The 15,523-nt window shown below is 36.1% G+C and overlaps 1 protein-coding gene across 1 annotated transcript in view; it reads left to right on the top strand.

Moving 5' to 3' along the window:
* The window catches only part of SDK1 (sidekick cell adhesion molecule 1), a 640,834-nt gene that overhangs the window by 252,345 nt on the left and 372,966 nt on the right, over positions 1–15,523 (top strand). The window contains exon 3 of the mRNA XM_073361953.2: positions 11,973–12,079. Coding sequence (XP_073218054.1) covers positions 11,973–12,079 — 107 coding nt within the window. The remainder of the gene's footprint in view (positions 1–11,972; positions 12,080–15,523) is intronic.

Below are 15,523 nucleotides of genomic sequence, written 5' to 3'. Positions count from 1 at the left end.
ATTTTATTTAGCACTTAACCGTTCTTGTTTTTGATATCTAATTAAAGCACATTTGCTACAGCTATATGTGCTTGAAAAGCTCGTAAAATATGAACTATTGATAATTACAATAACTGTTACAAAATATTAATTTTGCAAGTCTAAATAAAATTTATTAATTTTAATAGCTCTCTGTAACCCAAGATGAGCACAAAAGGGTTTTGAACTTGTAGGAATGAAAAACCTCTAGATTTGCTGTCTTCATATTCATGTGCTCCCCCAGGAAGATTTTTGTGCTGTATGTATGTTGGAATGTATTGCAAGAAAGGGCACGTTTTGACATAAAGATTTTGGTTGCAGGATTTAAACTCTGGATGTGATAAAACTGGTTCTGGTTTCATCTCAGGAGATAAACATCCTTGTTAAGCTTGAAAGCTGCAAACCAGTAATGCCACTGCCTGCCAATCCCCATATATCCTTTGGGGATTGTCTAGTGCCCTTTTTCCACACTTGGAGTGCAATAACCATGGACAAGTGGGTATTAAATATCATCCATTCTGGCTATGTGATTGAGTTTACATTGCCCCCTCCAAAACCCTTTGCTCACACCCTTTCAGGGGCCATCCTTCTGAGTAGATTCTCAAACAAGAAGCAGAATCTCTTAGAACGAGGTGCAATAGAGCCCTGGTACCTCTATAGTACCAGGGGAAAGACTTTTACTCAATGTACTTCCTAGTACCCAAGAAGAAGCATGGCCTGATACCCATTGTTATTCTCCACTATCTCAACCATTTTATTTGGAAACTCAAGTTTCCTGTGGTGACATGGACACATACCAGGGTGGATAAAAATCAATGATTTTTTTTTTAAAAAAATGGATTTTTGAAATTTAAATTGAATTTTTTTGATAAAATGCTTTTTGCAGGAAAAAAACCTATCTAAAGATAGTTTTAATTAAGATATATTATAGCTCAAAGATATCTCATCATGGAATAGGGATTATGAATTCTGATTTGATAGTATAAGACAATATATTCATGTAATGTTTAAGAAAAGTTTTGTAAATGAGTTTCAATAGTTCATGGATTAGGGACCCAATCTTATGGAGTTCCAGGGGCTTCTGTATAGATTATGTAGGTTAATCTTTTTATCTACCCAATGGGACTCAGTGTTCAGTCTAGAAGATACCATCAGAGATGCTTAGGTTTTGCAGTTCTCAAACTGTGGATTTGGGTCTCCAGCGATAACATGCTTGTTAACAGCAAAAATGATTTTAAATAAATAACATAGAGGTGAGAAATAACAGACTTCAAGGCTATTGTTCCTCTGCAAATTTGTGTACATAGCGTCAATCCCTTACCTCTCTCTAAAAGTGCAAAGTTTCAAAAAGTTGAATGAATAGAAGATTTTTGGGGGAGGAATAGATCTGGACAAGGAGAAGAAGTCTAGAGATAAATGTGAGACGGGAGGAACGGGCAGGAGAAACAAAAGTGAAACTGTTTGTTTGAGCAGCATATTCCAGAAGCCTTGAGGTCTTTCTGAGTGTAGCCTTCATTGATTTGAGATCTACCATACCATTTTCTTACTAGAAGGGAAAACCTATAATGGCAGCAGGCCATAAAAGAGACCCAGTTTGGGAATAAGAACCATTTAAGAAATATATGTTTGCTGATGATGTTTTAAAGAAAGACATACCAGTGAACTGGTGGAAGTCACATAAGCATTTGGATTCAGAGACTGTTGAAGTGATAATCTCACTTTTAACAGCAGTAGCTTCTTCTGCCGGTTTCGAAAGAATATTTTTTTCTTTTGGACTAATTCATTCCAAACTGAGAAATCATTTGGGACCTGAAAAAGCAGGAAAGTGTTCAAAAACAAACAGGAAAATGAAGGTGAAGATGACTGTGTTAGCTGCAGAAACCAGTATTTTAAGTTTCTCATGTTGACCTGGCTGACATAGAGATTTAATTTTTGTTTTTTTTAAGTATTTCATGTAACTATTTTAGTTAAAAGCAATTTTAACAAAAACAAACCTGATTTTAAAAAACGTGAATGATTAACTAAATTCAAAAATTCATATGCTTGTTTTGTTAAAATATCGTGTGTTTGCTGTTGAAGAAAAAAAATACAGAATACATAACGTTGTTGTTTTAGTTAAATAAAAATATTTAAATGTCTGTCTGGTGACGTTCTCCTCCTAATACAGCATGGCAAGAAAATCCTCCAAATATTAATGATAAACCTGTTGAATTGGAGATATTCATCTCCCAATGACTTCATAAATATCTGCTTCAATGACCTTTGGTAAATGAAATAACCAAACGATCATTCATTTTCTGATTTAGCTGTAAAACTAATCTGAAAAGTTTTCATAATAAATCACTTAAAAATGTATAGTGTGTACCTTCTAAAAATGAAACGTACATCTATCTCTGAGTTGTGAAGAATATGTATTAAGGTTATAACTACCGACAAGAATGCACTTTTATGTAGAAATCCATGATTAAATCGAGTCTTCCTGGCTAGTGATTTAAATCAAATCCACCCTGGCACATACCATCCCTAGAAAAGGACATGTGCTTTGCAGCTCTTGATATGAAGGGCATGTACTTTCAGGTGGACATTCACCCTGCTCCCAAATGTTTACTCAGGTTCATGGTAGGGTTCAACCACTTTAAATACAGAAAAGGATGATGATGAATTGAGCTGTAGCTCATGAAAGCTTATGCTCAAATAAATTGGTTAGTCTCTAAGGTGCCACAAGTACTCCTTTTCTTTTTGCAAATACAGACTAACACGGCTGTTACCCTGAAACCTTTAAATACAGAGTAATTAGAGTCTTTGCACAGTATTGTTTTAACACAAATGATCCTGAATGAACACCTTACGTTCTGAAGGTTAGAAATTATGTATGCAGAGCATGGCTAATTAAGTATGAGGAGCATGGCTTTTGTAGTGACTTTGCATACACTAGTTCGTCTTACATATTTATAGATTTATATTAGCATGCATCAAGTCTGAACTAGTATGTCTGAACGTCAGACATCATTTCCCCCCTCCCCTTTTTTTTTAATTAGAACAAGACTCCTTGGATCTCATCCACTGCCTTTGTCCCAAATTTGGTGATCTTGAGGTTGAAGCAAATGTTATTTAGCTTATCATAAAGGTTTTTGAGCAGTAGCATGATCTAGTTTTCTATCTGGCAATCTCGGTGTTTTGATGTGTTTTTAATTTTAGTGGGCCACATTTTACTTAAAAAAACTATATATAAAAGAGGCTAAATCGGTAGATGGATAAGGCTCTGGTAACATATTTTGAATAGACATTAGTCTTTCCAACAGCTTTATTTTAAAAAAGCGGGTTTTTTTTTTCTGAATTTGCCTTGTATTGGCATCTTTATGGCCACAGATATAAAAAGCCTTTCTCCAGTGCTTAATTTGTGCCAGGGTGTGCCAGGGCTGAGCCTGGTACCTCTAGGCTTGGTAGTTTATATCCCCAGCACCTCTGGGCATGCCACGTCAGTTATGAAAGTAAAAAATTGCTTGAGACCTGGGACCTACTTGCTTGAGCTCCGGCATGTCTTTCATTACTAATCAAGCACTGCCTTTCTCCTGCAGCCACACCGTCTTTTAACTTACATTCTGCATTTAAAAAAAAAAAGGAAATTTGAAAAAGTCTTCTAATGAACTAAACTTCAACTTGCAGTTCTGCATAGATCTTTGGTCAAGGTTTTGTCCTTGAATCCCAAGATCTCACAATCACTCTGGCTGAGTGAGCCCTTATGTTCTGGAACAGGAGCTCTTTAGGTTTCTTTGCTACATGCCACTATCCATCTTGCAATAGAAATCTTCTAGGCAGCTAGTCTCTACTTGGCTGTTCCATTCAAAACAAATAGGCTGTCCATCTTTCTAAATTACTTGCAGAAACTTTAAGTGCCCTGCTGGCATCCAGACAATGGAAATTCCTTTTCTCTTGTGGTTTAGAATGCATACAAAATGAAAGCAAAATAATCTCTTGATCACTGTAAAAATGCTCTTCATTTTTGGGATGAAGTTATATTTGGATCAACTTTCTGCTTATGAATTTTGAAAGTATTATGTTTCTGTCTCTAGCAGAAAATGCTGAAGCTTTGTTAAATGTGGAGAACATAACATAAAATGGCTTTTTTTCAACAGCTGAATGGATAATCATGATTTAAAAAAATATCAGTTTTTTGGATTACAATATTTTTTAAAAATATGTAATCATTTTTATTTATATTTTGATGATTCTCTGTGTTCTTCCTATCTCATGGTCTTAAATCACTGAAGTAGATGTTTTGTAATTGTTTCTTTAGTTTCCTAGATTTAGAATTGTAAAATTTCAGATTTTATAGGGTGGTATTTTCTGCTAAATTTCATACATAAAATGCTTATATCTTCTAAAAGAGACAAGTCTGGGGCTTTATTAATATCCTTTCTGTGAGAACCACATAAACTCAAATCCAAAATTGATAAGCAATTATCCCATGCTATATTTTCATCCTACATGACCTTCTGGTATATTGAACTTCTAAAAGTCAAGAAAGCTGAAGAGATTCAACCTGGCTAAACCTCTATCAGCATTTTCAGTTTGAAGTCAATGGCACTTGTGCTCCTATGTCACTTGAGAGCTTTTCAAAAACCCACTCTCAAGTGCCTAAATTTTGGACTAAAGACCCTAACTTTAGGTGCCTTGTAGGGCTGTCAAGCGATTAAAAAAATTGAGATTAATCGTACTTTTAATAGAATACCATTTATTTAAAATTTTTTGGATGTTTTCTACTTTTTCAAATATATTGATTTCAATTATAACACAGAATACAAAGTTTATTTTTGATTACAAATATTTGCACTGTAAAAACAAAAGAAATAGTATTTTTCAATTCACCTAATGCAAGTACTGTAGTGCAATCTCTATCATGAAAGTTGAACTTACAAATGTTGAATTATGTACAGAAAAATATCTGCATTCAAAAATAAAGCAATGTAAAACTTTAGAGCCTACAAGTCCACTCAGTCCTACTTCAGTCAATCACTCAGACAAACAAGTTTGGTTACAATTTTCTGCCCGCTTCTTGTTTTCAGTGTCACCTGAAAGTGAGAACAGGCGTTCTCATGGCACTGCTGTAGCCAGCGTCGCAAGATATTTACATCCCAGATGCGCTAAAGAGTCATGTTCCTTCATGCTTCAACCACTGTTCCAGACAACATGCGTCCATGCTGATGACGGGTTCTGCTCGATAACAATCCAAAGCAGAGTGGACCAACGCATGTTCATTTTCATCATCTGCGTCAGATGTCACCAGCAGAAGGTTGATTTTCTTGTTTGGTGGTTCGGGTTCTGTAGTTTCCACATCAGAGTGTTGCTCTTTTAAGACTTCTGAAAGGATGCTCCATGCCTCGTCCCTCTCAGATTTTGGATGGCAGTTCAGATTCTTAAACCTTGGGTGGAGTGCTGTAGCTATTTTTAGAAATCTCACACTGATAGCTTCTTGTGTTTTGTAAATCTGCTGTGAAAGTGTTCTTAAAATGAACATGTGCTGGGTCATCATCTGAGACTGCTGTAACATGAAATAGATGGCAGAATGGGGTAGAACAGAACAGGAGACGTACAATTCACGCGCAAGGAGTTCAGTCACAAATTTAATTAACGCATTATTTTTTTAACAAGCATGGAAGCATGTCTTCTGGAATGGTGGCCAAAGCATGAAGGGGCATACGAATGTTTAGCATATCTGGCACATAAAAACCTTGCAATGCTGGCACCAAAAGTGCCATGCGAACGCCTGTTTTCTCTTTCAGGTGACACTGTAAACAAGAAGCGAGCAGCATTATCTCCTGTATATGTAAATGAACATGTTTTTCTTAGCGATTTGCTGAACAAGAAGTAGGAGTGAGTGGACTTGTAGGTACTAAAGTTTTACATTGCTTTGTTTTTGAGTGCCATTATGTAACAAACAATCAACATTTGTAAGTTACACTTTCATAATAAAAAGATTGCACTACAGTACTGGTCTGCGGTGAATTGAAAAATACTATTTCTTTTGTTTATCATTTTTACAGTGAAAATATTTGTAATCAAAATAATAATATAAAGTGAACACTGTACACTTTGTATTCTGTGTTTTAATAGAACTCCACATATTTGAAAATGTAGAAAAACATCCAAAATATTTAATAAATTTCAATTGGTATTCTATTGTTTAACAGCGTGATTAATTTTTTTGATATAATCATGTGAGTTAACTGCAATTTATTGACAGCCGTAAAAAATGGTCTATTTTGTGTGTGTGTGTGTTTAAAAAAATTCATTATAACTTCATTAATGTATTGGACATCTAAATAACTTTTCATTGTTAATGCTGAAACAATTTTGTTTTGAAATTACAAAGATTTTATACCTCTAAGAGGGACGTTTTTAATAAAGATGCCATTTTAGCCTCATAATTCTGCAATCACATATGTTCATATTTTAAGACCATGAATAATCCCATGTAAATCAATCGGACTAGTCACGTGAATGAAGTTACGTTCCTGTTTAAGTGTTTGCACAATCAGGGACTTAATTTTCAATTTAATATTTATTTCCTTTAGCAGTTTGGGAAAATTCAAATATGATTCCCTAGCAGTAGTGGCATTTGAAAACAGTGTTTATAATTTAGTTCCCGATAAATTTGCAATAATTTTCAAATTAGACAAACTTCAAACTGATTGAAATCACCTTGATTTCAGTTGCTCCATCATGTTTGACTGATTAAGGGTGTCAATTAGAGATTAAAATGGAGTTTAGTGTATGCTTGAGCATTTTTTTTTTCTGACTGGCCATAATATACTTGCTGTTCTCAGAAATGTCAAGTTATCTAGACAGTGGTATGGCATTTGCATGTGTATGGATATGAATATTTTGGATTTACTGGTAATGCCACTAGCTTCTTGATGCCAGAGATCAAACAAATGGCATATTTTGTGTTGGTAGTGTTCTTTACCCACACCAAGCCTCAGAAAATGTAGGTGAATGGCTCAGGTTGGAACATGTTTTTAGACTTCCTCCAAGTCCATTTTTCAGAGTGGTAGCCATGTTAGTCTGTATCTGCAAAAAGAACGAGGAGTACTTGTGGCACCTTAGAAACTAACAAATTTATTTGGGCATAAGCTTTCATGGGCATAAGCTTTCACCACTAAAACCAAGTCCATTGAGACTGCAAATTGTCAAGACTGGACAACTAAGGAGTCAGAGTGCAACATCTGCTTGAAAACTTCTGATTTAATAGAATCATTGAATTGTAGGGCTGGAGGAGACCTCAGGAGGTCATATAGTTAAGTGCGGTGTACTCATGGCAGGACTAAGTATTATTTAGCCATCCCTGACAGGTGTTTCTCTAACCTGCTCTTTAAAATCTCCAGTGATGGAGATTCCACAACCCCCCTAAGCAATTTATTTGAGTGTTTAACAACCTTGACAGTTAGAAAGTTTTTTCTAATGTCCAATGTAAACTGCCCTTGCTGCAATTTAAGCCCATTGCTTCTTTTACTCTCCTCAGATTTTAAGGAGAATATTTTTTTCTCCCTCCTCCTTGTAACCACCTTCTAGGTACTTGAAAACTGTTCTCACATCCCCTCGCAGTCTTCTCTTCTCCAGACTAAGCAAATCCATTTTTTTCAATCTTCCCTCATAGGTCATGTTTTCTAGACTTCTAGTCATTTTTATTACTCTTTTCTGGACTTTTACCAATTTGTCCACATCTTTCTTGAAATGTGGTGCCCAGAACTAGACACAATACTTCCGTTGAGGGATATTACTGTCCATATTTCAGCTCTCTTTGAGAGGGTATTCTGTAATGTACCTGTAATGAGGTCTTGACATGGCAATAAGGAAAATGGCTCTGAGCAAATGACCACTGCTAAATTTGGAGATTGCCTCCAGGGACTGGCTTGGATTCATGGATCCACAGATATTCAGGAGTACTTAGGGAAGTATAGGAAGAATGACTTCTCTCCAACATCTGTTACCACTGAGGTCTGGAACTGATGATAATAAAACTTGAATTCATATTCCCTTTGTCTGAGACTGAATAAGTTCTGTTATGATGTTTCTGGCAGAAGGTTGGAGAAGAAAAATATTCTTGAGATTAAGAGTCTTTCCTGTCCTGAATAGCAGATGCCTTTCATAGGGAATCTGGTTAGTCATTTTTGTAAACCAAGATCTGAGCAATAAAAGTTGGCAGGCATAAGCACTAGTCTCTGTGATCAAGAGTCACATCACTGGCTCCCCATGGCACTGCGAATGAAGTTCAAAAATCTTGTCCTTGCTTTTAAGGTTCTACATCATAAAGTTCCTGTCTAGATCTTTTTCCCTGTCTGTTTAGCATTCTTCCGCTTAACCTCCTGACATGCAGCCAATCCCCCAGTTATACCAACCTTGACTCCCGTTTCATCTGCTTCCATAAAAGGCTTTTTGCCTTCTTTCATGCTGCCATTTGCTCATGAATCACTGTTCCAAAATATTTTGGAACCTTTTGCCTCATTCAGATCGCTTTTAAAAGCATATTATTGAAGCATTATCTATAAAAAAGGACCCAAGTTTACACTCAGAACAGAAACTAACAAAAAATATGTTGAACCCACATTATGTACATATACCTAACCCAAAGACTGTGGAATCGGCTCTATAATCATCTCCTTCTTAATCTCTCCTTCCCAATGTATGTTACAGCTTCACTTGTCTGATCCATCATCCTGACTGTAAGAATTTTGGGTAGGGACTTGTCTTTTTCTTTTTTCTTCCTTTGCAGCATATGGGAGCATTTATTATTATTTTGTTATCTAACACTTATATTGTGATAGCATCTAAAAGCCCCAGCCAGGCACTGTATAAACATATAATAAATGGCAGTCACTGCTTCAAAGAGTTTACAGTCCCAAAGCAGACTGGGGTGGGGAAAATGGGGTAGCAAATACATATTTATGGGTGTAATGAAATAACTAACAATAGTTATGGTATAATTGTGATGTCAAATTTAACCGTTACCAGAAACTGATGGTATCTGAATTCAAGGGGACAATTTGCCATTTTAAGACTGTGGATGCTTCTGAAAATGAAAACCTGCCTAAATCACAATACCATCCTTCCATCCCTTCATGAGGACTTGACGGTATAGGTTCCGTTGTTGAAATAGCAGCATCCACCTTTGGAGCTACTGACCAGAACCTGTATTGGGAAATGGGAAAGAGAGGTATATGGACTTTCCCTGAATGTAGCATAAACAAAATGCATTTAAATTGACATGATCAATAAGCACAGGATGCAGGTGGACATCACAATTAATGGTCAAGTGTGAGGCAGTAAATGCATTTAATTACGTGGGATCATACATATCCAATGAAGGAGGCTGCTCCAAAGAAATCTGAAGACTATAGATAGCTTGCTCAGCCATTGTCCCTCTTACAAAAGTGTGGAAAAACCATGGCATCTTGAAATGTATGGGGGTTTGAGTAATGAAAAGCTTAGTTTTTTTCCATAGTGACTTATTGATGTAGTTCCTGGGAAACTAATGCTTCTGTCAAGAAGAAAATCGAAGCCATTGAGATGTGGTGCTGGTGAGGACTCTTGCATCTCTTTTGGACAAAAAAAGAAAACAAATGCTTGTTAGAAGTATTATAGAGAAATGAACTCTTGTCAGAAATCAACAAATGCAAACATATGTACTTTGGTCACATCAGGCGTAGAAATGGAAATAACTTGAGAAGTTACCATGGAAAGCATGGTGATGGGTCATCGTAATAGGGGACAGCCAGTGGGGAGATGGATAGATGATTTGCAGCAGATCACTGGTAGGTCAGCTGCTGAGTGTGTGATGTTAGAGATGGATCGAGAATGCTTCCAAAAATTCTACTATGTCACCAGTATTCAGACATGAATAAATAGGCTTTACACTTAAATTGAAGAGCCTAGAGCTAAAATTTTGGACCTGCTTGAAAATTGGATGTTAGAGGAACTGAGAGATCTTCTCCTTTTTAAAAGAAAAAGTTTAGTAGGTTTCTAAGACTCTTAAAATGTGCTAATAATCCACTAGAGAGTAACAGAATGATCCTCCCCAAAGTGTGGGAAACTAATTCTCTTGTACATACAGTTGCATTTAGGAGTTCCATTTCTGTGCTGGATATTTGGTAGGTGAATGGGGTTGAAAAGGAAAAAGACCAATGGCTTGAGTCCACTGCATTGGGTTATAAGTTGTATAACAACTTCCTGCCGCAGTATACTTGCTTCAAGTGTAAACCGATATCTGCATCATTTTAGAGCATATGCTGCAAAGATTTGTGCCAGAAAGTGTGTCTCCACTTGCCCTACTTGACACATGGGAAGACAGTAGATCCAGAGTTAGAAGCCATCCCTTATGTGGGTTTAGATGGTTTCTTCTTTGCAACCTTTAAAGGGGTTTAAAGGGTTTTCATTCTGATACACAAATAAGTCTGAGAAAAGGACATCAAAGCAGCACACTTCTGATCCACTCGATCTGGTCTACTGGCAGGAAATCTAGCCCTACAGTCCTGGCTTGCTGCAGATGAACACAGGAAAAACGAGTGTTTTAATTTTGGCTCCATTTAAAACACAAGGGGGGAAAAATCTAGTGGCCAAACAGAAAATAACAAAATATTTTAGAAAAAGTAAAATAAATAAATTTTAGCTTGTAAGAGCTATAAACTATAAAGAAAAACTAAAAATAAAAATGACTTGTCAATGTCCAGTTAAGTCACTCTTTTTTTTTTTTTTGTGGTTTATGGTGTTCAGCTTTAGTCTTCTTAGCAAAAAAGAAAAACATTAGTCATATTTGATCGCTGACACTTGTTGATTTTAATTTATTGATTGTAGTCTACCTTACCTAGATACAAATGTGTATTTAGTGGTAATTATAATACAGGAATCATAGCTGGTGACTCAGTTCTATATTTATTTTTAAAAATGACTTTCCCTACCTCCCTCATTTTCATTGCATCTGATTCTGTTCATGGATTATTTGTGTGTGTGTGTGTGTGTGTGTGTGTGTGTGTGTGTGTGTGTGTGTGTGTGAGAGAGAGAGAGAGAACATGAACACCTTTTCCTCTAATGGCATAAAATTGTAAAGATTAAAAGTCAGCAGTATTATTTTTCCTTATTTTTTCATAAAGGGTTTCATTAATCCTGCCATAAGATCTCCAGAAGGTGACCTGAGGGTATATGTACTTTGATTAATATTTGTTTAATGTAGGATTATCTATATTACTCTGATGTTTTATTCATATTACAATTGCGCCTATCAGTTGATTTTCAGGTTGACTAGTCGGATATAGTTGAACGAAGAAGATGAACAATTAGTAGACTAAGTGACTTTTAAAGTGTGCTGAGGGGCAGAACAAATACAATATATAATGCACCTTGTCTGTTCAGTACTCTTATGAGTTAAGTTGGTCGCACAGTATAGTAAAAGATTTTTCCATACCTGAATTTTAATGTTGTTGGAAAGCTTTGCCAATGCCATTATTTAGATTTCTGTTTTGTTATAGCACCTCTGGGAAAAGTATTAGACTTTTCTTGCCTTATGGATGAAGGTAAATTGAGTTGAGGGAAAAACTCAAATCAATACTACTAGGCAAAATGTTGAGTCTAGTTAGTCTTATCATAAATGGATCTTAAGACTGTAAGTTTGCCATACAATTCAAATGTTTTGTTCTTGGATCTAGTACAGGATGTATCAGGGGATCATTGATAATTTGAGAGTGCAAGTCATTTATGCATTTTTGTTCATGGGAAAGAGGTGCAAGATATGCATGAGGCAATGTAAGATGTTAGAGTAAGATGTAGAAACTCAACACACAATTTAAGAGTGGATAGGACACTCTTCTTAAGGCATAACCTATTTTTGGAAATAGATAGTAACATTTTCATCCATAACAGAGGATATGTTATAACGCTGCCTTTCTCTTTGTGTCTCGCAGATACATTATCCCAACCTTACAGAGATCTCATGCTGGGTTTTATCAATGTGTGGTGCGGAACAGGATGGGGGCGCTCTTGCAAAGGAAATCTGAAGTTCAAGTGGCATGTATGTGTTATCTTGTAACTTATTAACAAGCCAATTAAGTTCTTATGTGCAGGAAGAATAATATAGCAATAATGTTTGTCAATTCATTACAGGTATGTCTTGAGATAAGTCATATGTTTAAAAATTGTTATATTGCAAGAATTTTCATAGTGACAGTGGTTGTCATCTGGTAGGAAAATTCGAACTGGAGCAGTGTGAAATGTGTGCAGCAAGTACTGAATCACTCAAACTGAGACTGGATTAGAGGCTTGCTATGGCTTACCTTAGGGTCTTTTTGGGTCTTTTTGCACAGCCAGTAAGCAGGGCTGACTTCCCCTTCACACACAACTGCAGTAGACATAATCAGGCCAGGTAAGGCAAGGGCCTTCTGGGAAAGGAAAAAGAGGGATCTCAAAAAGTGGTTTAAAAGGGGAGACAATATTTTGGGGCTAAACTATGGAGAAATGAGTCCCCCGCAGAAAAAACACCTAAAATGGCACAAACAATAATGGAGGGAGTTGACAGTTTAAAGTCACTTATAGCTGAGCTTTTAGTGTGTTGGAAGTAAAGAAAGAAACTTTGACCACCAAGCAAGGAACAAGAATTTACTGGAAATCCATAAGGATTTTGAGACATGGTGATACCTTGGTGATTATGGCCAGCAAAGGTACTACTCTCTGAGAGGGACAGATTGTCTTCTCCAATGAATCAAAACACACAAAAAGGAGCTTTGGAGCTGATTTGTCATGTAGCTGATATAAAGGGCAGGCAAGCACTGATTGATCTTGCTTTCTGTGTCCTCCAATTTTAGCAATGACTCCTACTTGCAATGCCTTGCTCCTGGAGGGAAATAGGGAGGAAAGATGTGTCTCAATATAGTTTTAGTTTAAACACACTCTTCTCACAGGAGTACTGAGAAAGGCCTCCTAAGAATCCATAAAAGTTCTGTGGTACTGTCAGGGCCTTGCAGGAAAAGAAGGAACCCTATATAATTCCCTAGCTAACATGCTAAGCCCAGTAGAGTGCTACCTGCCCCTGGATTTAGTATAGGGCTGGCAACATCAGAAGATGGAGGATTTCCATTGGCTGCTGTTTGTGGGGGAAAGGATGTCAGACAAATTTCTAGCCCCAACACGACTCTTTTGAGAGACAGTGGCCCTACTGCCAGTCCTCTCTTCCTGGTCTCCAACAACAGAAAATGGAAAGAGCAGCCAGTTGTCACACTCTACTCTCACACTCCTTCAAAGACTCTTGGGAGGGAGATAACTAGAGACAGCAGGAGGATGATAGGAGAACACCATGCCTTTCCCTGAAGACATCAATGATAGAAGCCCTAGAGCATGAAGGAGGCATGGAGCTATTAGGAAGACAGGTACAGAATACCCAAGGAAGAGAGAGGTGGGATGTTGCTTTGGAGGTTCCAGTTAATCACCCTTGCAATAGAAAATCAATGGGTTTATTCACAGTCAATACCTCACTAACTAAACTCTGAGATTCTGTTCCTGAACATGACTGTGAACCAAATTTGTATGATGTTCATATCTGTATTTCAGAATACAAAGGCTGTCAGACTTGACCTCTGATTTGATTTTTGACTTTCATTTGGAAATGCTGGTTGATTTTCTCAATCATTGGTGCTGAATTACTTGATTTAGCTTGTAAAATATTAAAGATGTCATAATTCAGAGTACTTTTGCTCTTGTTTCCTCCATTAACATCTAGAAAATATAAATCAAATAACTTGTTTGAAAGTATTTTTAAAGAATTAGACTGTGATCTATTCATTACTCTTTAAAAAGTATGTTTGAACATATGCCAGCTTTGGACTTAAATTCAGCTTCTTACTTCCAATCCTCCTCGTTTTACCAAAACAATAGCATTCTTTTGAAGTAAATATTTCAAAATCTATAAGTAAAGTACCATTTGTTTGTAACACTACATGTTAGCTGTCTGATGCATAGGATACTGTTCCTTAGGGTACATAACTGGAAGATCAGCAATAATAAAATAGATAATGGTTGATAAATGGAAGTAAGATTAAGTAGATGAGTTGAATTCTTTTAGTCATAACCATTTTCAAGTAAGTGAGTAGACTGTACTTTAAAACGAAAAGTTGTAATGAGAATAATACATTGCACTCATACACTCTTTTACCAAGTTCAAGTAATTTATCCCTTAAAACATCAGTCTCTAATAAGCATTCGTATTATCTCAGTTTTACAGATATAGAGATTGACACAGAGGGTTTAAGTGACTTGCCCAATGTCACACAGCAAGTCAATAGCAAAACTGAGATTATGACTCATAGACTGAGCCTGGAATTGGGATTTCCCAAGAGTGTGCTGCAGCGGCATAGTGATTTTGCAGAACATAAAAGTACTATACAATTGTTTTCCAATTAAAAAAAAAAGAGAGAAGACAGGAGTGGAGGAGATAAAGCATGAAGGATAATAGCACAACTGGAAATGTGGTATAAGGATAAATTTGAGCATCTCTATTCTGATGGTTATACCCAAATGGTCAATAAATGCAATTTCACAAAAAACAGTGAATTCCCAAATCAGACATATCCTTAAAAGCACAACTTCCATCTCAGAAGGACAGAATGAGTCCTGCTCATTTTAGTCTGTTTAGTATTGTCTCTATTAGCAATCCCGCAAGATGTGATGTTCTACACCTATAATCAAATGGTACCCAAGAAAGGTGTGAAATTCTTTCCTTCCTTTGAAAACAAACAATAAAAATTACAGAAATTATTTCTTATTTGGTCTTCACAACTGACTGTCCCCTGATTAGTATACATGAGGGACAAATATGTCAGCTATGGTATAAAATAGCTTTTGAAAAATCACTTTGGTCCATTGTTGAATTATCTCTGTAAAATACAGTCATTAAAACTGAATTCTATTGTAAATATTAATCTGTCACCATTATATTTAATACTATTAAATACCAAAAAGCCAATTTTGGTAACAAGAATCTGAATTACTGTAAATCAACACAAATCTGGAAACTCAGCACCCAATATTAAGATCTGTTCCTACAGATTAAAATAACTTTTAAAATATCATAGAAGTTTTTAAAAAATGTGTTAAATACCAAGGGACTGGATTTCTGTACCTAGTAGTGACTGCTGCTATCTTATGACTTAACATTTGCAAAACTTTAATTTTCAAATCTAAATAGTTTTAAGCAATGTGCATGCAAGGAAGTACCTCAAACTTTGTAGTGTTTTACTGTTGTCACTTTCACAGTATAAAAGTCCTCCAATTTTTTTTCAATTCATGCTCAGAAAAATTAGTTGAGATATAAATGAATGAAAAAAGATGTTTATAAAAAAAATGCTGACCAGTTCTTTTTGGGCTTAAAAATTCCTGAATTCTGAAGGCTAGACCAGTCACATGACAGTGAGATTAATTAGAACTATCTACAGGTTCAAAACTTCTTTTCAAGTAGGTGATCTGA

The sequence above is a fragment of the Lepidochelys kempii genome, chromosome 10, assembly GCF_965140285.1.
Source record: "Lepidochelys kempii isolate rLepKem1 chromosome 10, rLepKem1.hap1, whole genome shotgun sequence".
NCBI lineage: Eukaryota > Metazoa > Chordata > Testudines > Cheloniidae > Lepidochelys > Lepidochelys kempii.
This window is presented reverse-complemented; position numbering and strand designations above follow the sequence as displayed.